This window comes from Solanum stenotomum, chromosome 4 (assembly GCF_019186545.1).
Source record: "Solanum stenotomum isolate F172 chromosome 4, ASM1918654v1, whole genome shotgun sequence".
Classification (NCBI taxonomy): Eukaryota; Viridiplantae; Streptophyta; class Magnoliopsida; order Solanales; family Solanaceae; genus Solanum; species Solanum stenotomum.
Window position 1 is genome coordinate 5214993 of NC_064285.1, and position 24198 is coordinate 5239190.

The following is a 24198-nucleotide window of genomic DNA, read 5'->3' on the forward strand; positions in this document are numbered from 1 at the left end:
GAAATAATTTATGATAACAACAAGGGTGAAAAAGAAACCTATTCATATCATAACTAGTGTTTAAATTTAAATTAAATAAGATTAACTTACTAATTTCACCATAACTTATTAAGTATCATTTTTTTAAGACTATTTAAAAAATAATTTTCTTAAGCTGAAGATCTATCAAAAATAAATTCTATTCCATAAAAAAATAAATCAAACTCTACTTGTGTAATTATACTGAATATTTTAATTGATTCGTGTTACTTTTCTTTTATTATATATTTAATAATTCTTCAATTTCAAATATCTCACTTAATAAGTTAATTTTCATCTTTAACACCAATTTTTTAAAAATATTTTTTTATAAATATTTTTTTTGGTGGGGAGTGGGGGAGTGGGAGTGGGGGTGGGGAGGCAGGCACCACGTGCTACTAGTCATGAAAGATGAGAGTTCATATTTAAGAACTCCCAACTAATCCAAACCAAACAATGAGCCAAAATTTAATTCCAATTTTTTTCTTCTTCTTCTTCTTGTAGATTTTTTTAGCAAATATAAACAACCATTTATACTTCAGATTCACATTGTTCTCTCGACTGTTTTGCCCTCCTTTTCAATTCTTGAACCATAATGCTTCATACACTCCAATCAGATTGAAAAAAAATTGATCTTTCTCTTAAAGATTGAAACTTTCTTGAAATTTTTGACACCCACTTTGTATTTCTTCTCAATTTGGACATTTCTTCACGGTTTCTCTTTGAATTTGCTGTTTTTGCGAAAAGGGTATGTATATTTTGCACTCAAATCAAACTGGGAATGTTTAAATTTTACTGCAGAACTGTGTAAACTGTAAAGACGCCTCTTTTAGCTTTGTAATTTGTTAAATATGTATACTTATTATTTTCTTCTGTTTCCTTTTTTCTCTTTTGAATTGTCTGTGTTGTTAAGTGTATATATTTTCAGTTTGATTTGGTATTTGATTAGTTGACATAGCAAAACCTGTACTCTTGTAATAGAAATAGAAAAAGATCATTTATTTTGGGTGGGTGGGGGGGGGGGGGNTGGACTGCTATTTACTATGAATTCTGTGATCATAATCTAGTTCACATATTGCTCGGAAGGGTGTTGCCTAGTGGTTAGTGAAGTGGGGTCGAGAACCATGAGATATTTGGTTCAAATCCCAATGAAGACAAAAAAAATAGGTGATTTCTGCCCACCTGTCCTAGCCTTGGTGGACAAGTATCAGTTAGAATTAGTCGAGGTGCGCGCAAGGTTATCCAGGCATAAAAAAAGAAAATAAAAAGAAATCTAGTTCACATATTGTTGGTTTTGTAATAAAGGTTCTTACTTGGTGAGGTTGCTATAATACATTTGATTTTCTGTGAACTTAAGTAACTTAGTTTTTGTCCTAATAAGGCTCAAGTTACCTAGTTTTGTCACTTAAAAAGTTGGACTATGCAATAAGAGATCAAAGAGTAGTGGTTGGTCACTTGTCTCTAAATTATGTTTTTATTGCAGCCAAAAGCAGCCCCTTTTGAAATGTAAAGTTACATTTACTTTTTGTTTCAGGAAGTAACAACATGTCGGAATCTCAAAGGAGGCCAGCGGTGATTGGGATCAGGAGTGGAAATGGGCACATCAATGGTGCACTTCCATTGAGGTCTCCAATTTCTAGAGCTGAAGTTGCTGAGTTCTGTCATGCCCTTGGCGGGAAACGGCCTATTAATAGCATCTTAATTGCAAACAACGGTATGGCAGCTGTGAAGTTTATACGTAGTATTAGGACGTGGGCGTATGAGACATTTGGTTCAGAGAAGGCAATTTTGTTGGTTGCAATGGCTACGCCTGAGGACATGAGGATAAATGCAGAACACATTAGAATAGCTGATCAGTTTGTAGAAGTTCCTGGTGGGACGAATAACAACAACTATGCTAATGTGCAGCTCATTCTGGAGGTTTGTAAATATCTTTTTAAGCCAATGAGAACAATTTGTCTCAGGATAACTTGATATTGCATGTGTATCTGGTTGAACCTGTTTACATTTTAAAACCTTCTTGTAATGGGACCAGGGATCGATGCGAAAAGCAAAAAGCAAATAGTTATACACAGTGTATTTTCTTTTGTGTAGATGGCAGAGATGACTCGTGTCGATGCAGTTTGGCCTGGTTGGGGTCATGCATCAGAAAACCCTGAACTGCCCGATGCATTGGATGCAAAGGGGATCATATTTCTTGGGCCACCAGCTACATCAATGGCAGCACTAGGAGACAAGATTGGTTCATCTTTGATTGCTCAAGCTGCAGAAGTACCCACCCTTCCGTGGAGTGGCTCCCATGTAAGTCTTTATTATCATTCTTCTCTATTAGTCTCATAGTGTTCAGTCTGCATCTAATGGGCATTTCGTCAATCACACAGGTCAAAGTTCCTCCAGAAAGCTCTTTGGTTTGTATCTCAGATGAAATATATGCTAAAGCATGCGTTTACACGACGGAAGAAGCAATTGCTAGTTGTCAAGTAGTAGGTTACCCGGCTATGATCAAGGCATCCTGGGGTGGTGGTGGTAAAGGCATAAGAAAGGTCTGCCTTTTTGTATACTAGCACATTGAGTAGTGTAAATAACAATGTTAATTTGATATATTCTTGCAAAAAAGGAAAGGTAGAATGAAAGAAATGAAAATACTAGTGGAATATACAAGATATTGATTCAACCTAACTCCATGGCTCTTGTTACTTGATCATTCCAGGTACATAATGATGACGAAGTTAGGGCACTATTCAAGCAAGTTCAGGGTGAAGTTCCTGGCTCTCCAATATTTATAATGAAAGTTGCTTCTCAGGTTCAGCCATCTTCTTTCTTGTTTGATCGTAGTGCTCGAACATATCTTTGGAGAGAATATTTTTAACATTAGATTTTTTTTTTCTTTTTAAATAACTAGAGTCGGCATCTAGAAGTCCAGTTACTATGTGATCAATATGGCAATGTTGCAGCTTTGCACAGCCGTGATTGTAGTGTTCAAAGGCGACACCAAAAGGTTAGTTTGTATTTAACTTGTGATTATTTTTAGATGAATTATAAAGACAATGCTTATCTTCTTCTATTTGCAATGTTGAGGCAAATAGCAGAGCTTATGTAAGGCAGCCAAGGATAGACATCAGTGAAACGTCATCACTAATGTGTCTTAATTTTCTTGAAACTTAGATAATTGAAGAGGGGCCAATTACAGTCGCTCCGCTAGACACTGTAAAAAAACTTGAGCAGGCTGCTAGAAGACTGGCCAAATGTGTCAATTACGTTGGAGCTGCCACTGTTGAGTATCTTTACAGTATGGACACTGGAGAGTACTATTTCTTGGAACTCAACCCTCGGTTACAGGTTGGTGATAGCCATCTGCTTGATTGTGCACCTGAGTCCAAATCTTTTTGTTCACCATATTGAGGAAGGGATTGATCAATTTTTTTTTCTTATTTGTCTCATGTGTGTTTAAAGCCAAAGCATTAATAGTCAAGAATTAATTTGATGTTGATTCTTACTGTAAAACATTTTTCTGATCGTGATCACCTCCAATGATATGGAACTTTTTTATTTAAGTTACATCTTTCTCATTCTATTAGGTTGAACACCCTGTAACTGAATGGATAGCAGAAATAAATCTGCCAGCAGCTCAAGTTGCTGTTGGCATGGGGATTCCTCTCTGGCAAATTCCAGGTTTTGTACCACATGTCACTCTTCTTGGCTTAAGATGTTCGGGTTTCTCTTTCCCCTTTTTCTAATCGTTCTTCTTTGATTCTATTAGAAATACGGCGATTCTATGGAATGGAACATGGTGCGGGATATGATGCTTGGAGAAAAACATCTATTGTTGCAACACCATTTGATTTTGACAAGGCTGAATCGACAAGGCCAAAAGGTCATTGTGTGGCTGTGCGTGTAACAAGTGAGGATCCCGATGATGGTTTTAAGCCTACCAGTGGTAAAGTACAGGTAAATTTATCTTCTGAAAAGTTTCACTTTCCATTTCTAATCCAGTGCTTTTAGGCTATGTTGTTCAGACTCATCAAAAATGTTTACGGGTGCATGCCGGATCCTCCAAAAGTAGTGTATTTTTGGAGGATCTGACACGGGTGCTGCAACATCTTTGGAGAGTCCGAGCAACATAACTTTTAGGTTGAATGATTGCTAATTTACATTTCATAATGTAGGAGCTGAGTTTTAAGAGCAAACCGAATGTGTGGGCATACTTCTCTGTCAAGGTACACATAAATTAGATGGAAATAGAATGTTGGGGTGTTTGAATTGTTGCAAAGCGTAATAATCCTCTTTCCTTGCAGTCTGGCGGTGGTATTCATGAATTTTCAGACTCTCAGTTTGGTAAGCTGAACTTTAATTATACAGCACTATTTCTCTCTGACTTATCTTGAATTTTCAGCTGAAAAGTTAAGTACTCCCTTTCAATTCATTTGTCTTACTTTACTTTCCTTGTTAGTCTGTTTTAAAAAGAATGCTTCTTTCCCTTTTTGACAACTTTTTAATCTCAACTTTCTTCGTGGCATGTTTATGACCACAAAATTAAAGGATATTTTGGTACATTCTACATATCTTTAGTTTAAGACCACAATATTTAAAAGTTTTTTTTACTTTCTTAAACTCCGTGCCAAATCAAAACCAGGAAAACAATTTGAAATGGAGGGAGAAATTATTTTTTAATATCAACCTAGAATATTCAGCTTCAATTAGGAAGTTGCTTCCTGTTTTGGGTCCACCAATGGTATGACTCAACTTTGTAAAAGATTATAACCTTTTTTCTCCTCATAGCCGAAAAGAAAAATCATTTTTTAATTCCTTTTTTTTCTTGGGAAACTCACCTCATTCTATTCATGGATGAAAGCATACTTTAGAAGTATACATTACATTAGAACTAAAGGTTCCTGTATGACTGAATGGTAAAAGTTCCTTCGCATCTCTAGCTGTGATGCAGTTTCACCAGTAAAACACGCATACATCATTTTCTTTTTAATTCGAGTACTAGTTAAAGAATAGCTAATAAGGAAACTGCTTTCTAACGCCAAGCTAATTTGAAACATCAAATGTAGGTGTTTGGGTTTGTGTCAGCCCATGCAGATTTGCATGACATTTCTGAATCTTGACTTTTCTGTGTATGTGCGTGTGTGCGCCTTTAGGAGATTTGCAACAGTGATTATGGTGATAGCTTATTACTGGATTTGCTTCATTTTTAAGCCGATTTCTATTCTGGTTCTTCCTATAATTTTTTGACAATGTTATCAAACATTGGCTGGATTTTTTTTTTTATAATTTCTTAGATTTTTTTTTTATAATTTCTTATGGAAAATGTTTCCACATATTCTATCAGATTCAGATGTCATACCTTGTATTTCAGAATACAAATGCCTGACAAAGAAGATTCTAAAATTGTGTATAACCTGTTGAATTTATGGACTTCTATATCTTAATGCAGGACATGTTTTTGCATTTGGAGAGTCCAGACCCCTGGCCATTGCAAACATGGTTCTCGGACTAAAGGAAATCCAGATCCGAGGAGAGATTCGAACTAATGTTGATTACACGATTGATCTATTGCATGTAAGTCTCAGATTAAAAAAATTCATTACCAACTAACTCCATTCAAGTGTAATTTCTCTGCATTAAGTTAGGCATTTTCTGCAGGCTTCAGATTATAGAGAAAATAAGATACACACTGGCTGGTTGGACAGTAGAATTGCTATGAGGGTTAGAGCAGAAAGACCTCCTTGGTATCTTTCTGTAGTTGGAGGAGCTCTTTATGTAAGTTACTCATTTCATAACTGATGGTTTGTAAAGATATATCTTGGGAATTTACTTGCAAAATTAATACCAGTACACCGTGTTTTCACTTGTCAAACTCAGAAAGCTTCTGCAAGTGGTGCGGCTGTGGTTTCTGAATATATTGGTTATCTTGAAAAGGGACAAATCCCACCCAAGGTAATCATTCTTAGAATGTTTGTCCTGGTCTGAATCTTACATTTTCTCCATCTCTTTATTGGAATAACCTGTCATCCATCTATGTGCAGCATATATCCCTTGTGAACTCTCAAGTCTCACTTAACATTGAAGGGAGCAAGTACACAGTAAGTAGGATGCTGTACTCACTTCATTCTATATATTGTTGCCTCTGGTTTTGGTGGTATGAGTGGAGAAGGGAAAAGTTAGCTAATTCTGTTCAACTACCTCTGCAAGAAAGTTGTTTCAATTATCACCTTTTTTTTGTGCTTCGATTATCGCATTATTTTGTTGGCATTGCTGTTCTTTCCTTGTATGTTGTGTGCGGCTCCCTTGTCATATTATTTCGTTGTTGTTACTGCCTCATTTCTGTACTTTTTTTTCCGAACTGCTTGGAAATACTTTATTTTAAGCTGAGGGTCTATTGGAAACAACCTCTCTATCTCTACGAGGTAGGGGTAAGGTCTGCGTACACTCTACCTTCCCTAGACCCCACGTGTGGGATTACACTGGGTATGTTGTTGTTGCTGTTTTCAGATCATCTTTCCTGATTCTGTTACATGGACTGTTTGCAACTCACTAATTTGTTGGTTGTCTCTTAGATTAATATGGTGAGGGGAGGACCAGGAAGCTACAGGTTGAGGATGAATGAATCAGAGATTGAAGCAGAGATACATACTCTGCGTGACGGAGGACTGTTGATGCAGGCAATAATCAATTACCCTGCAACTTTTCTATGTACCCTTTAATCAGAAACTGAACTATTTTCTATAGTATCCATAGTGTTTTATGTTGTGTATAATTTGTGAAAATGATGTGCGGAAAAGACTGATTTATTCCTTTCACATTCAAACTTATATATACATTTAAGTTCCTTTAATCACTGCAGCTGGACGGAAACAGTCATGTAATATATGCAGAGGAGGAAGCAGCTGGAACTCGCCTTCTAATTGATGGACGAACTTGCTTGCTACAGGTACCAATAATTGTTCAGTTACCAATATATTTTATTTATGTAGGAACTGGCACCTTCTTATCATATAATATTCGTTGATTCCAGAATGATCATGATCCATCAAAGTTAGTTGCTGAGACACCCTGCAAACTTCTGAGATATTTGATGTCTGATGGTAGTCATGTTGATGCTGACACACCTTATGCAGAGGTAGAGGTGATGAAGATGTGCATGCCCCTTCTTTCACCTGCTTCAGGAGTTATCCATTTTAAGATGTCTGAAGGTCAAGCAATGCAGGTAACGTGTTTGCAAACAAAGCATATATTTCTCTCGTCTGCATCAACTTAAACATAAATTTGTGTGTAGGCTGGTGAGCTCATAGCATCACTTGATTTAGATGACCCTTCTGCTGTTAGAAAAGCTGAGCCTTTTCTTGGAAGCTTTCCTGTTTTGGGACCTCCAACTGCTATATCTGGAAAAGTCCATCAGAGATGTGCTGCAAGTCTGAATGCAGCAAGGATGATACTTGCCGGATATGACCATAATGTTGATGATGTAAGTAATTTCATATAAAGATTTGAAGTTGATGGTAGAACGTAATTGGTTGTGGAACATCTTTTCATCTGAATAGTAATGTAAAAAACATTTTACCCAATACACGATTTAACAACTTAATCTTCCAATACCAGGTGGTTCATAACTTGCTAAGTTGCTTGGACAGTCCTGAGCTTCCATTTCTACAGTGGCAAGAATGCATATCTGTGCTGGCAACACGACTTCCAAAGGACCTCAGATTAGATGTAAATGATTGGATAATGATTTTTTCCCTTTGTTGTTGGAAAGTAGTAGTTCTCCAGCTCAATGAATGTTTTGCTTTATGTGTTCTTGTTGCAGTTGGAAGCAAAATTTAAGGAATATGAGGGAATTTCCAGCTTGCAACCTGTTGACTTCCCTGCCAGAATTCTTAGAGGTGTTCTTGAGGTGAGTCTTTTACTACATCTTCTTCTTATTTCACACTAATTTTTGTTGTTTTTTCTTTTATTAGTTCAAGCACTATATCTTCTAACGTTGGTTTATTTACTTTAGACTCACCTAAGAACCTGCTCAGAAAAAGAAAAAGGAGCTCAGGAAAGACTAGTTGAACCTTTGATGAGTCTCGTCAAGTCTTATGAGGGTGGAAGAGAGAGTCATGCCCGTGGTATCGTCCATTCCCTTTTTGAAGAGTATCTATCGGTTGAAGAATTGTTTAGTGACAATCTCCAGGTTAGTTGTCTTCAAACAATTATTTTACGATAATCATCCTCTGCATGACTACATATCTAAGTTTGGGCACCTTTAATATACTTCAGCATCTGCACTTAAATAGAAGTATAGAAATATTTTAACCATTATATAATATGAGGATATAGAGTACTCATAGTGAGGTACTAGAGATGTAAATTAACAAAAAACGTAATTTTTCTGACTTATTCACTCTTAATCCTTTCCAATTTCTTTATCAAAATTTTCTTATTATTAGTATGGTAAACATTCCCTAAATTGTTTCTAACAAAGCCCCTTATTATTCATAGACCATGATTTTTTCCTAAAATGATTTGGATTTACATTGTAGATCATATATGCATTCTCATATTATTTATTTTATGTTACCATAAGCATCTATTTTGTTTAAAAAATTTTTGGCCAATCATCTCTATGGAAAGCCTCAAGATCATTTGAATTATCAAATTTTACTTGCTATTGCATGTCTTCTGTTTTATGATGTTGTTGGTATGAACATGCATACGCTGTGATATCATACCTTGATTTCTGGGTGATGTATCAGCTCTGTCATGTCGGTAACTTTACTCTTCCATTTTTTGTTACTCGTTGAGATATTCAGTAATCTACAACTGCAAAATGGAAGGGAGTTGGAACACCACATTAATTCAACTGATATTTGATTCAGTTCTGATGTCTTCCTATTTCAGGCTGATGTGATTGAACGTCTCCGGCTTCAATATAAGAAAGATCTCCTGAAGGTTCTCGACATAGTGCTATCTCATCAGGTATAAGCTAATTATTCATGTGTTGACTTTCCTTTCTTCTAATGTTGTTTAAGCTGGAAAATATCCAGTACCAATAATGTGTTATTTTACAGGGTGTTAAACGTAAAAACAAGCTTATACTTAGTCTGATGGAGCAACTGGTATATCCCAATCCTGCAGCATACAGGGAAAAACTTATCCGTTTCTCACAACTCAACCATACAAATTATTCCGAGGTTGGTATTGCATATGTTCTTCGATTAAGAGATTGGTACTTCATACTTATGCTTGTCGAAATTTGAGAAACCATATTGTTCGTATCCATACCTTTGACTTACAATGTTGATATTAAGAAGATCTCTAAGATCAACACTAGAAGCAACTGCTCTTGTCCTTTTCTCCTTGGTTCCTGATATTATGCGGACTTTTTTAGTTGCTATAGAGTTTTTGTAATGCCAGCCATTTATCATTGTTTAAGTGGAGCACAATGGATAGTAAGACCTGAGAATTAACATTGGCGGTCCAAAATTTAAACTTGATGTGTTCAGTCTTTAAGGTTCTTAGCGCATGCGCTTGCTCTCCTTGGGGACCATGTAGTCCGAATCCTCCATCACATCCTTCTGGCCTCTCTCTCTCAACCATTAGATACCGTTCTCGACAATCATCTAGTATGATGATTATTTGACAAGATTGTTTGATACTCATGATGTATTATTAAATATATGGGTAACACTAAACCACTTAAACAGAATTTCTAAGTCTTGGTTTGGATTTTACAGTTGGCACTGAAGGCCAGTCAGCTCCTCGAACAAACTAAACTGAGTGAATTACGTTCAAGTATTGCCAGAAGTCTTTCTGAGCTAGAGATGTTCACTGAAGAAGGTGACACTATGGATACTCCTAAGAGGAAAAGTGCCATTAATGAAAGAATGGAAGCTCTAGTGAGTGCTCCTTTAGCAGTCGAAGATGCACTTGTAGGCCTTTTTGATCACGGTGATCACACCCTTCAGAGGCGAGTTGTGGAGACCTATGTTCGTAGACTCTATCAGGTATTGTATTCAAAGACGTAGTATTACTTGTTTTGGTTGAATTTTTGGCGCATCTGCAGTTAAGAAATATTCATAGTTTCTTTATCTGACTTTTTATATCTACTCTAGCCTTACCTCATTCAAGGGAGTGTGAGGATGCAGTGGCACAGATCTGGACTAATAGCTACGTGGCAATTTTTGGAGGAGCGTGTGGAGAGAAAGAGTGGATCTGGAGACAATGGGATGGTAAAACCGTTAGTTGAGAAACACAGTGAGAAAAAATGGGGAGCCATGGTTATTATCAAATCTCTCCAACTCCTGCCAACAGTACTAACTGCTGCATTGAGGGAGACAGCACATGGCTTGCATGCAGAGATGGCAAATGGATCCACTCCACCAGTCAGTCATGGCAATATGCTGCATATTGCATTGGTGGGCATCAACAACCAAATGAGTTTGCTTCAGGATAGGTATTACCATTGTCAATGTTATGGTTTTCACAGCTCACTTTCTACTGCTAAAGTAACTTCTAAATTAGATACTCCCTCCGTTTCAATTTGTTTGTCAGGTTTTGACTTGACACAGAGTTTAAGAAAGTAAATAAGACTTTTGAATCTCGTGGTCTTAAATTAAAGATTTGTTGAATGTACCAAAATTCCCTTTAATCTTATGGTCTTAAACATGCCATGTGGAAAGTTGGAATTAAAGAGTTGCCAAAAAAGGAAAGAGACATTTTCTTTTAAAACAGACTAAAACAGAAAGTAAGACAAACAAATTGAAATGGAGGGAGTATATGGATAAAAGCATGAGGCATACAAGTAGATACCCATTAACAAGTGGTAATAGGATAGACCTTCTTTATCTGGTACAGCTGAATATTTTGCATGTGTATCTGGTCCAATGATGCCAGAAACTGACCTATATCATGTCTTTCCCTTGCTTATCATTGAAATACCATTGTTTGCAGTGGAGATGAAGATCAGGCTCAAGAGAGAATTAACAAGTTAGCCAAAATTTTGAGAGAGAAAGATGTGAGTTCTAGCCTTAAAAGTGCAGGCGTAGAGGTTATCAGTTGCATCATACAGAGAGATGAAGGGAGGGTGCCTATGAGGCATTCCTTTCACTGGTCAGCTGAGAAGCTGTATTACGAGGAGGAGCCTTTACTACGTCATCTGGAGCCTCCTCTATCCATTTACCTTGAATTGGTTTGTATTTTGCTTAACTTCATCTCTTCCTGTTATTTGTGTCTTAGATTACCATTGGTGTTATTTTTTTTCCTGGACCATGAGCTGATCTTAGGTTCATATTTCCCCTGGAATACAGGAAAAACTGAAGGTCTATGATAATATAAAGTATACTCCGTCCCGAGACCGTCAGTGGCACCTCTATACTGTTGTAGACAAGCAGAGTCCAATCCAGAGGATGTTTCTCAGAACACTTGTTAGACAATCAACATCAGATGACAGTTTACTAGCGTATCAGGGATTGAATCAGGGAACAACTCATTCCCCTTTGGCTTTGTCTCTCACTTCAAGAAGCATTTTGAGGTCCTTAACATCGGCACTGGAAGAGCTTGAACTCAATCTCCATAATACGACTCTCAAAGCTGACCATGCTCATATGTACTTGTATATTTTACGAGAGCAAGAGATAGCTGATCTGTTACCATACCACAAGTTAGTAACTTGTTTGTCTTCATGCTTTGCTATTTAGGACAAAAGTCGTCAGATGGCTCACTTCATGACTTTTTGCAGGAAGACAGACCTAAATAATGAGAACAAAGAGGCGGAAGTTCAGAAAATCTTAGAAGACCTAGCGCATGAAATTAATGCATCTGTTGGTGTGAAGATGCATAAGTTAGGTGTTTGTGAGTGGGAAGTGAAACTTTGGGTGTCATCTGCAGGAGATGCAACTGGTGCTTGGAGGATTTTGGTTGCAAATGTGACAGGTCACACCTGCATTGTTCATGTAAGTTAAATTTAGCATGTATGCGAAATTTTTTAATGATTTATCTGATCTGAAACTAGCTTGTACTGTATTGGAGAGCACACATCAGCCAGCGTTTGGCCTTGGACCACAAATGGTCACTTTCTTTTATCAATTTTCTCCCTTCTATTATCTTTTCTGGTAGAGAGTTTAAAGTTAATCAAGCTTATGATAGAAATGGTGCATAGTACTGTGTTAGCACCATAAAATTTTGGACCGACATACGTTGTTCCATTGTCATGAAATAATTCATTCCAACTTCATGTATTGGTTTTATTCATAGAAAACTATTAACATTGATATCATGCTATTGGAAATTGAACTCTCAGATTTATCGAGAAGTTGAAGATACAAGAAAACAAAGAGTAGTGTATCATTCAGCCATTGGTGATGGTCCTTTGAATGGCATGCCAGTTACAGCACCATATCCACCTTTGGATGCGCTTGACAAGAAACGGCTTTTGGCTCGCAAGAGCAACAGCACGACTTACTGCTATGATTTTCCTCTGGTAAACATCTGAATAAAAGTAGAATTCTGCTGGCTATTACAATCTGAATCAATATCAACATCCTAAAAAAAATCCCTCATGCAGGCATTTGAAGCAGCATTGGAGAAGTCTTGGGCAAGTCATAATCCTCGAACAGAAAAGCCTAAGGACAAGGTCCTCCTGAAAGTCACAGAGTTAAGTTTTGCTGACAAAGAAGGAAGCTGGGGTACTCCTCTTGTCTCTGTGGTGCGTCAGCCTGGATTCAATGATGTTGGATTGGTGGCATGGATAATGGAAATGTCTACTCCCGAGTTCCCTATGGGAAGGAAAATTCTTGTTGTGGCAAATGATGTCACCCACATAAATGGATCTTTTGGCCCAAGAGAAGATGCATTTTTCCAAGCAGTGACTGATGTTGCTTGCGCACAGAAAATTCCGCTTATTTATTTGGCAGCAAATTCAGGAGCTCGTATTGGTGCAGCTGAGGAGGTAAAGTCTTGCTTCAAAGTTGGATGGTCTGATGAATCAAATCCTGAACGTGGTTTTCAGTATGTATACTTGACTCCTGAGGATCATGAGCGTATTAAATCTTCTGTTATGGCACATGAATTGAAGCTGTCAAATGGTGAAATTCGATGGGTGATAGATACTATTATTGGGAACGAGGATGGCTTAGGTGTTGAGAACTTAAGTGGTAGTGGAGCCATTGCAAGTGCTTATTCTCGGGCATATCATGAAACATTTACCTTGACATATGTAACTGGGAGAACTGTTGGCATAGGTGCTTATCTTGCTCGTCTTGGTATGCGATGTATACAGAGGCTTGATCAGCCAATTATTCTAACAGGTTATTCTGCACTTAACAAACTTTTGGGTAGGGAAGTTTATAGCTCCCACATGCAACTTGGTGGACCTAAAATTATGGCAACTAATGGTGTTGTTCATCTAACTGTCTCTGATGACCTCGAGGGGATATCGGCAATTTTAAATTGGTTGAGCTTCGTTCCACCATATTGTGGTGGTCCACTTCCTATTTCAACTCCTGTGGATCCTCCAGAGAGACCTGTTGAGTACTTCCCAGAAACCACATGTGATCCACGCGCAGCCATATCTGGCTTCACCGATACAAGTGGAAAGTGGTTGGGAGGCATTTTTGACAAGGAGAGCTTCATTGAGACACTGGAAGGCTGGGCAAGGACTGTTGTGACAGGCAGGGCAAAACTTGGAGGAATCCCTGTAGGAATAGTTGCTGTTGAAACCCAAACTATGAAGCAAGTTATCCCTGCGGATCCTGGACAGCTTGATTCTCACGAAAGGATTGTCCCTCAAGCAGGGCAAGTATGGTTTCCCGACTCTGCAACTAAAACAGCTCAAGCATTGTTGGACTTCAATAGAGAGGAGCTGCCCCTTTTCATTCTTGCCAACTGGAGGGGATTTTCAGGTGGACAGAGGGATCTCTTTGAAGGTATCCTTCAGGCAGGATCAACCATTGTCGAGAATCTCAGAACATACAAGCAGCCTGTTTTTGTTTACATCCCTATGATGGGTGAACTCCGTGGTGGGGCATGGGTGGTTGTGGACAGTAAGATCAATTCAGACCACATCGAAATGTATGCAGATCGGACAGCCAGGGGAAATGTCCTTGAGCCAGAAGGTATGATTGAAATTAGATTCAGGACAAAAGAACAGCTCGAGTGCATGGGTAGGACTGACCAACAGCTTATCAATCTCAAGTCAAAGCTTCAGGAAGCCAAGACCGCAGGGATATACGCTAATGTTGATGCCTTAGTGAAGCAAATTAAAACCCGTGAGACACAGCTTTTGCCGGTATACACACAGATAGCTACAAAGTTTGCAGAGTTGCATGATACTTCGTCAAGAATGGCGTCCACGGGGGTGATCCGTAAAATAGTAGATTGGGAAACTTCTCGTTCATTCTTTTACGGACGTCTGCTTCGAAGAGTTGAGGAGGATATGTTGGTCAAAACTGTGAGGAATGCTGCGGGTGACCAGCTTTCTTACAAATCTGCTATGGATATGGTGAAAAGCTGGTTTTTTGATTCAAAACAAGGCAAAGTAGATGCTTGGATCGATGATGAAGCCTTTTTCTCATGGAAGAATGACCCCAAGAACTATGAAGAACAACTACAAGAATTGCGGGTGCAAAAGGTACTACTTCAGCTATCGAAGATTGGCGATTCGACATTGGATTTACATGCCCTACCACAAGGTCTTCTTTCCCTCCTACAGAAGGTTAGCAATCAAAGTCTCTCCTGTAGCATCAACATTTTCATCCATTTTATCTTTACCTGCTTAAGGTGCCTTAATAAAAACTTCATGTTTCCATGTGCAGGTCGAGCCAGCAACACGAGAGCAATTGATCAGTGACCTAAAAAAGGTACTTAATTAGTCAAGCATCTCGTAACCTGTCAGCAATCATTGTCTTCCATTTGATAAGACAGTTTCCTGCCAACCAGTGCATCCACCTCTTTGGAGAAGCAGCGCGGTTAGCACACAATCTGTACCATGATGAATGATTGTTCTCTCTTCACTGTCGATAATACATTGTAGTAGCTAGGCAGAACCACTGGTTTAAATTTGTCTCGCGTAGTGTAAATATTAGCATCTTGAGAGTGAGCAGGGTGTAGTCTTCATTCGTTTGAGCAGAGTGATTCGCGGTTCAGCAGGCTCCTTTATTGAAATTTCTGCAGACCTGATCACTCTTTTATGTATAATAATTACATTGTCATCTTATAGTCTGTCTAACAATTGGTTAGCCTTGAAAATTTATTTATTGAATGAATGTCTAAATAAAATATGAGCTGTAATTTATGCTCCTATTAGTTGCTTATTCAGTACTGAGTTTCTCTTGACCATCCTCTATTTCTCTTTCCCCTATTATTTTGTGTTATTCATAGTATTAGCTTGTAGCAAGAGTGCCAAGTCTTGACAGAACTTTGGTCAATGCCTTAAAAGATATTTATGTCTATGTTGGTGGATGAAGTTAAAACCGATTGTCTATCGAAAACAACCTCTCTAGCTTCCAAAGTAGGGGTGGTCTTTAAATTTTTGCCCCTCAAATTGGTGGTCTTTAATGGTTAAACTCCGGGATCTTAGAAATTTCATTTAATCACATTTAAACACCAACGATCTTAGCCACTTAATGGCTAAAACCAACAATAATAACGTATGAAGATACTATTTGTTACCATGGTCAGTGCATATTTAAAGAAAGGAGCGAAGACACAGTTCAGTACATAAAACATCTCGCGTTAACACTATAATCTTTGTTAACATGGTCAACAAAACCATCTTAAAACTATTTTACAGAGGCCTTGTTTAGTAGTACATAATTAATAGCCTCTTAATAAAAACAAGAAAAGACAAAGGAAAACTCTTATGAAAAGGACTATATTATAACTACACAACCTTTTAACCAATCAAGAATTCTTTTTGGCAATTTGGCTAAGAACCAAAGGGCCACTATCTTTTTTTGGATAAAATGTCCAATCACTTTTTTTGAGGATCCCACAAGTCACTAAAAATTGAATCCAACTCCTTTTTTGTATACTTTTAGTAGATATGTTCCCCCCCTCCTTGGCCTAATAAGTTTTTGTTTACAATATTAAACTTCTTCAGGCAATTTTAATGAACATGTTAGCACAGCATCAGCAACTGTGAGAAAAATCTTGTCCTCACCAATTTGATCCGGAAATTTGGATGCATGTAGCTTGTCAATCACAACTCTCCCGGGGTTCGACAGAACAAGCTGTACAAGAAAAAATGAAGGTAAGATTCCGAGTCATATATGTAGTACAGAGGCAAATCCAGAATTTAAACTTGACGTCCTATAGACATGTTAGTTGAAATTTTCGTAATTTTTCACATATGTAAAGATGATTTACCTGAACATTTCTCTTTTTAAGGCTTCTATGCAACTCTTCCAAGGCATGGATGCCACTGGTGTCGATATCAGTAACAGCTACAAGGAGAAAAAACACGAAGGATGGATCGATCAATATGTCATCTCAGAGTAAGATAACATACTTATAATCTCTACTTACGTGACATCTCAACGATCAAGAATTGAATTTTAGGATCACTAGCTGCTTTTCGTTGTTCTTCCTCATCCATTAGCCATCTCAATATCCTGAAAAACGCGTTGATTAGTTTGTTAAGTTCATTTATTCGTAGTACATAAAGATACGAAAGAAAGGGGGAAAGGGGAAGAAATGTCTTTTACCTTTCCTTTATATAGTTAGAGTTTGAAAAGTATATAGCAGAATCAACTCTAACTATCAATACACCAGGAACTTTGGTTGCCTCGGGGTATTGTTGAGTGTTTCTATATACATTTGTCCGCGGTATCCTGCCTAGAGTAGCTGTTCGTGGCCTCGTGACTTGGAGGAGAATCTTAGCAAATGATATTGTTACCTTTGGAAAATGAAAGTAACTATCAGATCTTATTACTGAAAGATACATTTAAGTTGATGAGATTGTTAAGTTTTGCTGTATGGACTTACCGCGATCAAAAGACCAATCTCAACAGAGGCAAAAACCACGCCAAAGAATGCTCCAATGCAAGCAACAAAGTCAAATTTATCGATTTTCCAGATCAAAATTGCTGCTTCATAGTCAATTAGGCCGAGTACAGCTGAGATAATGATGGCAGCAAGGATTGCATTCGGAGTAAACTTAAAAAGAGGGGTTATGAACTCCAAAGTTAGGAACACGACAACAGACATGACAATGTTGGAAAATGCAGTTTGGCAGCCAGCCATGTAGTTTACTGCTGATCGAGAAAAGGAACCTGCAAGAGGTGAATCGATCAACTAGTTAGACAAACCAACTAATGTGTTGAAAGTTAAAAACACATTATATCATTACTGATCATACTCCGTTTGCTTGTTGATTCGTCTTACCTGTAGCTACATAACAGGATGTCATCGAGCCAACGATGTTCATAGTTCCAAGTGCTACCATCTCTTTGTTTCCATCCAACTGGTAGTCCTTCATTGAAGCAAAAGTTCTTCCAATTGCAACAGCTTCCTATGAATGAAAAGGTAATAGATCATACATTTAGTACAGAAATGTGTAAAGGTTCCTTCTTCGACATTTCATTCAAGATTTGACTTACTGTCAATGCAATCACGCCAGCTACAATACCAGTCCTAATCCCTTTTATGAGATAGTCACCACTGAAATATATTTTATCGACAGATGGAGGATTGATTCCCTTCTCTATTGGTCCTACCTGGTAAGATCGTTATACAAGTCGATTAAAAAGAGGTCATCATTTTACTCCAATGATGGAAAGTTGAGTGAAAGTAGGAAGAATCTAAAACAAGAACTTACAATAGCAACTCCCTTCTTATCAGCATGAGTAATGTAGACAAAAAAAGTCGAAAGAATGACAGAAATCAAAGGAGCAATTGCAGGTACCCAAAACAGCTTTTTATTCTTCTTTCCCTGGTTGCCAAAAATATCTTAGAATTGAGTAAACGCTATCAAATGCTTTCAAAATTTAGTTGATAGAGAACAGGACACTTACAATGTACTTCGCTAACAAAAGGAAAGTTAAAAAGGTAGCTCCAATGAGTATTGTCTGCCAATTCCACTGCAAGTTGTTGCAAAACTTCAAGTTATCCATAAAAGACATCTTAGGTAGGATGCTCTCGAGTGACCAGAAAACTTACTTCATGTTCTACCGAATGAAACACTGACTTCATCACAGAAACGATATCTGTTTTCTTAGTAAACTTCTTAATGCCCAAAAAACCTTTAAGTTGCTGAAGGGCAATTGTGATGGCAGCACCACCCATGAATCCAACAACAGCAGCATGAGATAAAAAGTCTATCAAGAAGCCCAATCTGCCAAGAAAACAACGCGGGAGGGCAAGTCAGAAAGAGAAGGAAACAAAGAACAAATACAGTCAAACCTCTCTATAACAATGTCATTTGTCTGAATGTTATTCATCTGCTAGAGCAAAATGACTGTTATAGAGAACATATGATATAACGTAATATGAAAAAGTGGTTTCAAAAAAACTTGGTCGTTATGAGAGGTCTGACTGTACATCCAACTCGATACTCAAATGTTTTAATCACCTTAGGATCCCAAGAGTAGCCTGCGTAATGCCAGCAAAAAAGGTTGCTGTGAAAGCAAGCCTCAGATACTCGTCTGGATGTTTACTCGGATCAATTTCATTCCGGAGCAGAGTTCCTAGCAAGAGTGACACAACAGCCACAGGCCCTATGGCTATATCTCTTGAACTGCCCATGAAGGCGTAAACTAGAGGTGGTACAAAGCTGGAGTCTGGAATTTCAAACAAAGAGGAATGAAAAAGGACATTTTGCGATTATTAATAAAAATAATGTTAACAAGGAACACTTACATAATCCATACTGAGGAGCTAAATTTGCAAGCTTTGAGTAGCCAATGTCCTGTCATACAAGTTGAAAGTTTTTTATAAGAGTTTTGTAAAGATCCTAACAATCTTGATTTCATTAATACAAATCCTCCGAGCAACATAGTCCAGGCACACTCTTTACCTGAGGAATACAAAGGCTTGCAATGGTGAGACCAGAGATAAGGTCACCTCTGAATTTTCTTAAGTTATAGCTTCTACCCCAATCTAGTATTGGAAATATTGCCTGTAAACCAAGTACAACCTTCCTAGACCTCGGTTGATCCTTGAAAGGACGTAGTGGATCATCTGCGAAGAACGTTTCCTTCACAGCAGTCTTAAACTCTTTGAATATGCCCTGTTTTGGAGGGACTCCAACCTTGTGAATGTAGGGTGTTTGGTTGTGTTGTGACGACGAAAAACTCCTTATGTCCATCTCTTTTCTTTCTTCTGCGTCAGTATTAGAATTAGCCATGCTAGAAAAGAACACCTAATTTACCTGTAATGCAGAGGAAATACAATTGAGTTATATCACCATACGAAATACTTAAGTGTCATTCAAGCTAGTTAATGCAGCCAAATCAACAACACCATATGTAGAGAATATGCAGACCTTACTCGAACCTCGTGGAGGTAGAGAGATTGTTTCTGAAAGACCCTCAACTCAAGTGAAGCAAATCAAAGTAGTAATGGAAAGGAAAAACCGTAGTGAAGAAAACATAACAACTAATAGGAAAGCAATGCAAGAAACATCAATAACATAGTGCGATCACCTAAACATAGTAAACAACAAATGATGACAGATACCAAAAGCTAGAAATTACATGAATAAGGCTAATACTACCTACAACAGACACGGTGCTCTAGACTACCACCAAGCCCTATCCTGTCGAAAAACAAGACAACACTCGACTATCTACTAACCTTCTACCCTAATCCACGACCTCCATACACTCTTATCTAAGGTCGTGTCCTCAGTCAAGATGTTAGATCAACTACTATTAGATGTAAAACCATGTGATAAAACAAGAAGTTACACCAACCCTTTCAAAAATTCGATGAACACAGAGGGAAACTTTTAGTTCCAAAACTTACTGAACTTTGCACTACATTAGAAAGTTCTTGCTTGTCCCTTGTATAGCTAACTAGAGACTTACAAGTTAAAGTTTTAACTCTACAAGACTATTAGTGGTGTGCTAAAAAAGTAAGCATTTGCCTGGCACATACTATTATTAGAAGCTACAGAACAATTTTATATTCTGTCTAAAAGACAGATGGATCGTCGATAACCATTGATTTACACAAAGTGAGCATGAAATGTTAATAATCTCTATAATTTGAACACATCTAGTATGACAAGATTGAACAATAGACAACCAAAGTTCGGTATGTTGTTCAGAATTAGGCATGTAATTCACCTCACATGGTGCCAATATTTTTCACTAGGACGAAATCTAGAATAACTTCAAATTCATAAAACAGAACATGATACTTTGTTCAACATACGACAAGTGAAAAAAGGCTTAACGTTTGTTTGATGCTTGAATTTGTTCTGTTTTGAGGAATTTATTCTAATGTAAGCATATACTAAAGATCGCGTAAAATATTTTGTTTGATGTTAACTTAGGAGTAACATATACATTTCAAAACTCATTCTCTCAACTAAGAACTCACAGCATTCATAACATCTAAATTTTGAATCCGCCACTGAATAATTCCATGATCATGCTCATTCTCTTTAGCTGTTTAATAAAACATACGAAAGTAGTTCTACTATTAAGATGTTTAATAGTAATAATAACGAATATTAAGCGTTGTAGCTATAGAACAGAATGTCACTTGCCTTTAAGTGAACAACTTTCTGTACTTTAGAACATTTTTTATATGATTTCCAGCAAAGTTCATTTTTGTTTTTGTTTTTTAAGAACCCAGGATAACCCGCAACGATAAAACACTCCACTGTGTAATAGTCTATAAATCACACGGTGACACGGGAGATGTGAACCACAAGAGGCATTGAGGGGAAGTGATCCCGGATCGTCTATATGAATAACCTTCCTCTAAACCAACTGAGTCATCCCAAAGGACGGACAAATAATAAAAGAAGTTTATTATTCCAATTTTAGGAGAACAAATATGCAATGGCTAGACAAAATCCAACTTTTATACGCCTTATTTAAAAACCATTGATAGTGGACCAAATTAGTACCTATAAATTAAAGAAATGAAATTTTTTCTACCTACTTAATTATCTTTAGGTCCCATATATAATTAATGGTTATATTTAAAGAACTTCAAAAGGGTAAACGTGTAGTTATGTGACTTTTTATTTTAAAACAAAATTAATGAAACACGTAAATGGTTAATATCGACATTAAAAATTAAAAAGTCATGATAATTTATTAAGAGGATAGTATCCACTTTTATTGAAACTTTTTAGAAGCATATTATCCCATAATTTATTAATATATACCCATCTGTCCCAATTCATATGATGCATATTAATAGACACGAATTTAAGGTGGGGGGGGAAAATATTCGTGAAATTAATGGTCTACAATAAAACAAAATATTTGGAGACAGACTAAAAAAGAAAAGTGAATAACATAAATTAGAATATTAAATGGCACATATTATCACAAACTAGCACTTTTTCTAGCAGAGAAATCTCGAAAGGTCAATGGCTCATGGTTCGAAACTCCATGAATAACGGGCTCGTCTTTCTATGTTCTCACTTAAACCCCCAGCATTTTGTCGATAACATAATTCAAATCAATGACGTGCATCTAACCAACATATACCGCAGTCTAACACTAAACCAAAGCTCTAGGGGTAAATGACAGCAAGCACACATGTAATATTACTATTCATAAACTTAAATTTTAAATCCGCGACTTTCAAAAAATAAAATGTAGCCAAAAATGTTGAGACAAACAGTATTTTGAAAAGGCAAACACAACATAAAGCAAGATATGCACACTCTATGGTCCAAATTAAAAAATAAAAAATAAAAAATTCCACTTATTCTGAAATTATTTTTTTAGAGAAAAAAAAAACAAACCTTCAAGAGGAACAAGATGCAAGAAACCAAATGCTGTCCTGGTTCAATGAATCTAACACCACTGAAAAATAATCTCTCTCTCTAATCATATCAAAAGGAAAATAGAAAAAAGGCAAATTATAAGATTCCTCAAAAGAAAAACCTCAAACTTGTTATGATTTGTTTGGTTATCAAGAAAATTTAGAGAAAAAAAAAGGTTCAAAGAAAGTGGGGTGAAAAGGGCACAATGAGAGACTGATAGTTATTTAGAGTATTAAAATATGAAGATATAAGAAGATTTTATTATTATAGTTTGTACAAAAAGGGGAAAAAAGTACCATTAATTATTTTTCCATTAAAGCTTCAAGTGTGTATGTGAGGGAAAAAAATGAAAGACACTAAATTCCACAAATTAATAAGTACTCTCTTTTTCGATAATTCTTTAATTTTAAATACAATTTAGTATATTCTGTATATCTTTAGTTTAAATTATATGCTTTCAAAGTTATTTTTATTTTTTAAAATTTTATATCAAGTCAAAATCGAACAAATAAATTATAAAGTCAGTCATTGGTTTGATACTGTGATTTGAGGTTTGAATTAAGTTCCAAATAATGTGGGGTATTGAGGTTGTTCGAATAGTGACATAATATGGTCTAGGTTCAAAAAAGTTAAAAGACAACCTTGTTTTTATTTGAGAAAAGTCTAATGTTTGAAAAGTCTATGGTGATCTAGACTACAGGCTCTTGCCACTATATTTGAGGCAAAAGTCTCCTAAGAAAAAAGAAGATGTTGAATGAATAATAGTTATTTTGGATTTTGATTTTATTTTAGATATTTTAAAGTTAAAATATTTTTTAAATATTTATAGTGTTTGAATAAAAGTAAAAAGTGATTTTAAGTTAAAATACAAAAATAAGTCAATCCAAACAGATTCTAAAATTCTCTACGTTCTATTTCTTTTATAATCATAAAAAAGACCATCTAATATTTTTATAACAAAATATGAATAGATGAAAAAAATTATCTAGTGTTTTTTGTGTTTGCTAGATTTGATTACTTGAAAAACTTTATATTTTTCGTAAGCCGCACATGCCTTTTGTTTCATTTTATGTGTCATAATTTAGAATATGAGAGTCAAATTATTTAGAGTATGTTTGGATTGATTTAAAAGTTGGTTAAACCTACTTTTAAGTCAATTTTTGATTTTTGAAAGTGTTTGACAAATATAAAAAATAACTTAAAATAAGTCAAAAATAACTTAAAATAAGTTAGAAAGTGTTTGGTAAGGTAAAAAATGATTTAAAATAAGTCAAAAATCAAATGTAGGTCTCCTATCACTTTTATTTTTGATTTAAAAATAATTTCAGTTTGACTTTTTATTTTTGACTTAAAAGTCATTTCAGTTTAACTTTTTATTTTTGATTTAAAAGTTATTTTTTTAAGTCAATCCAAACGGACTCATTTTTGTGTGTGTGTGTGAATTTGATTATTTGAACATAGATTCTTTATGTTTTGTATAATATTTACATATTTAGAAAATATATAAAAAGTATTATAAGTTAAAATAATTAACAATTAAATATATTTGAAAAGAAAACATGGTCAAGGAAAACTCATTTGACTATCTCCAAATAGTAATAGTATCACATACAGTTCTAATTTATTTACTTACCTTTTGTTTTAAAATGTCATATTTTTATATTTAGTAAAATTTTAATGCTAACATTTTCATTTTATCCTTAATAGTACTTACTTATATTATAAGGATGAGGTGACATGTTTAAAATCATACAATGAAAAGAATATTCTTTTATACTTGTACATGCATTTAATTTAAAACCACTTAATTTAAGCATCTTCTTTACCTTCTTAAATTTTATGTCTAGCCAAATTAAGATACAAAGTATAAAATAATAGAAATAGTTTAAAAAAAACACTATTTTTTCTATTTTAATTTGTTTGTCTTATTTTTCTTTTTAGTGTATTTTCAAGAAAGTGTTTTTTCTTTTTTCTTGATACTCTTTAATTGCAACTTTTCATGTGATATATTTAAGATTACAAGAACAAATAACATTTTGGTACATTCTACATATCTCTAGTTTAAAAATATTAAAATTCAAAAATCTTCTTTAATTTTTTAAATTCCGTAACAAATCAAACCAAACAAACAAATTAAAACGAAAAAAGTATATATTAATTATTATGTTTGACGATGATAAGTCTTTTATAGAAGCATTAATTTATAGTAAAATAAACACCTCATTTATTATTTTTCATAATTAAAA

At 35.9% G+C, this 24198-nt stretch overlaps 2 protein-coding genes and 2 long non-coding RNA genes across 7 annotated transcripts in view; 3 read left to right on the forward strand and 1 right to left on the reverse strand.

Annotated features, from left to right (window-relative positions):
* The first annotated feature begins 495 nt into the window (after positions 1 to 495).
* Positions 496 to 15318, forward strand: LOC125863387 (acetyl-CoA carboxylase 1-like). Its single transcript, XM_049543571.1, has 32 exons — positions 496 to 766; positions 1553 to 1938; positions 2113 to 2319; positions 2400 to 2561; positions 2729 to 2821; positions 2921 to 3016; positions 3184 to 3357; positions 3597 to 3690; positions 3779 to 3966; positions 4185 to 4235; positions 4314 to 4353; positions 5459 to 5583; positions 5668 to 5784; positions 5887 to 5961; positions 6051 to 6107; positions 6582 to 6686; positions 6869 to 6955; positions 7040 to 7231; positions 7301 to 7489; positions 7624 to 7734; positions 7829 to 7915; positions 8021 to 8197; positions 8905 to 8982; positions 9075 to 9197; positions 9741 to 10010; positions 10119 to 10459; positions 10957 to 11194; positions 11313 to 11665; positions 11744 to 11957; positions 12305 to 12484; positions 12569 to 14716; positions 14817 to 15318. Exons 2-32 carry the CDS (start codon positions 1564 to 1566, stop codon positions 14871 to 14873), a joined length of 6804 nt encoding a protein of 2267 aa, XP_049399528.1. The 5' UTR covers positions 496 to 766; positions 1553 to 1563; the 3' UTR covers positions 14874 to 15318.
* A 755-nt stretch (positions 15319 to 16073) lies between these two features.
* Positions 16074 to 24198, reverse strand: part of LOC125863391 (sulfate transporter 1.2-like) — a 529831-nt gene continuing 521706 nt past the window's right edge. The window contains exons 1-14 of one of the 4 annotated variants that reach the window (XM_049543577.1): positions 21932 to 22191; positions 19016 to 19369; positions 18859 to 18907; positions 18572 to 18779; positions 18160 to 18334; positions 18015 to 18080; positions 17819 to 17932; positions 17601 to 17717; positions 17386 to 17512; positions 16987 to 17273; positions 16707 to 16897; positions 16528 to 16613; positions 16369 to 16445; positions 16074 to 16232 (exon numbers count right to left, since the gene is read on the reverse strand). In XM_049543577.1, the coding sequence (XP_049399534.1) occupies positions 16089 to 16232; positions 16369 to 16445; positions 16528 to 16613; positions 16707 to 16897; positions 16987 to 17273; positions 17386 to 17512; positions 17601 to 17717; positions 17819 to 17932; positions 18015 to 18080; positions 18160 to 18334; positions 18572 to 18779; positions 18859 to 18907; positions 19016 to 19345 (1971 nt within the window). In that variant the 5' untranslated portion in view covers positions 19346 to 19369; positions 21932 to 22191 and the 3' untranslated portion in view covers positions 16074 to 16088. The other 3 variants (XM_049543575.1, XM_049543576.1, XM_049543578.1) reach the window with 3 other exon arrangements.
* On the forward strand, positions 16113 to 16938 carry LOC125863424 (uncharacterized). Its single transcript, XR_007446136.1, has 2 exons — positions 16113 to 16252; positions 16390 to 16938. It is a non-coding gene; the product is annotated as an uncharacterized LOC125863424 (long non-coding RNA).
* LOC125863423 (uncharacterized) lies at positions 17142 to 17699 on the forward strand. Its single transcript, XR_007446135.1, has 2 exons — positions 17142 to 17282; positions 17392 to 17699. It is a non-coding gene; the product is annotated as an uncharacterized LOC125863423 (long non-coding RNA).

What these genes read in the sequence shown, in the direction of transcription:
- LOC125863387 (XM_049543571.1), top strand. Translation starts at nt 1,564, where the DNA reads ATGTCGGAATCTCAAAGGAGGCCAGCGGTGATTGGGATCAGGAGTGGA. An exon ending in CTGAAGGTCAAGCAATGCAG is followed by an intron (nt 7,232 to 7,300) that starts GTAACGTGTTTG and finishes ATTTGTGTGTAG; the next exon opens with GCTGGTGAGCTCATAGCATC. An exon ending in ACCATACAAATTATTCCGAG is followed by an intron (nt 9,198 to 9,740) that starts GTTGGTATTGCA and finishes TGGATTTTACAG; the next exon opens with TTGGCACTGAAGGCCAGTCA.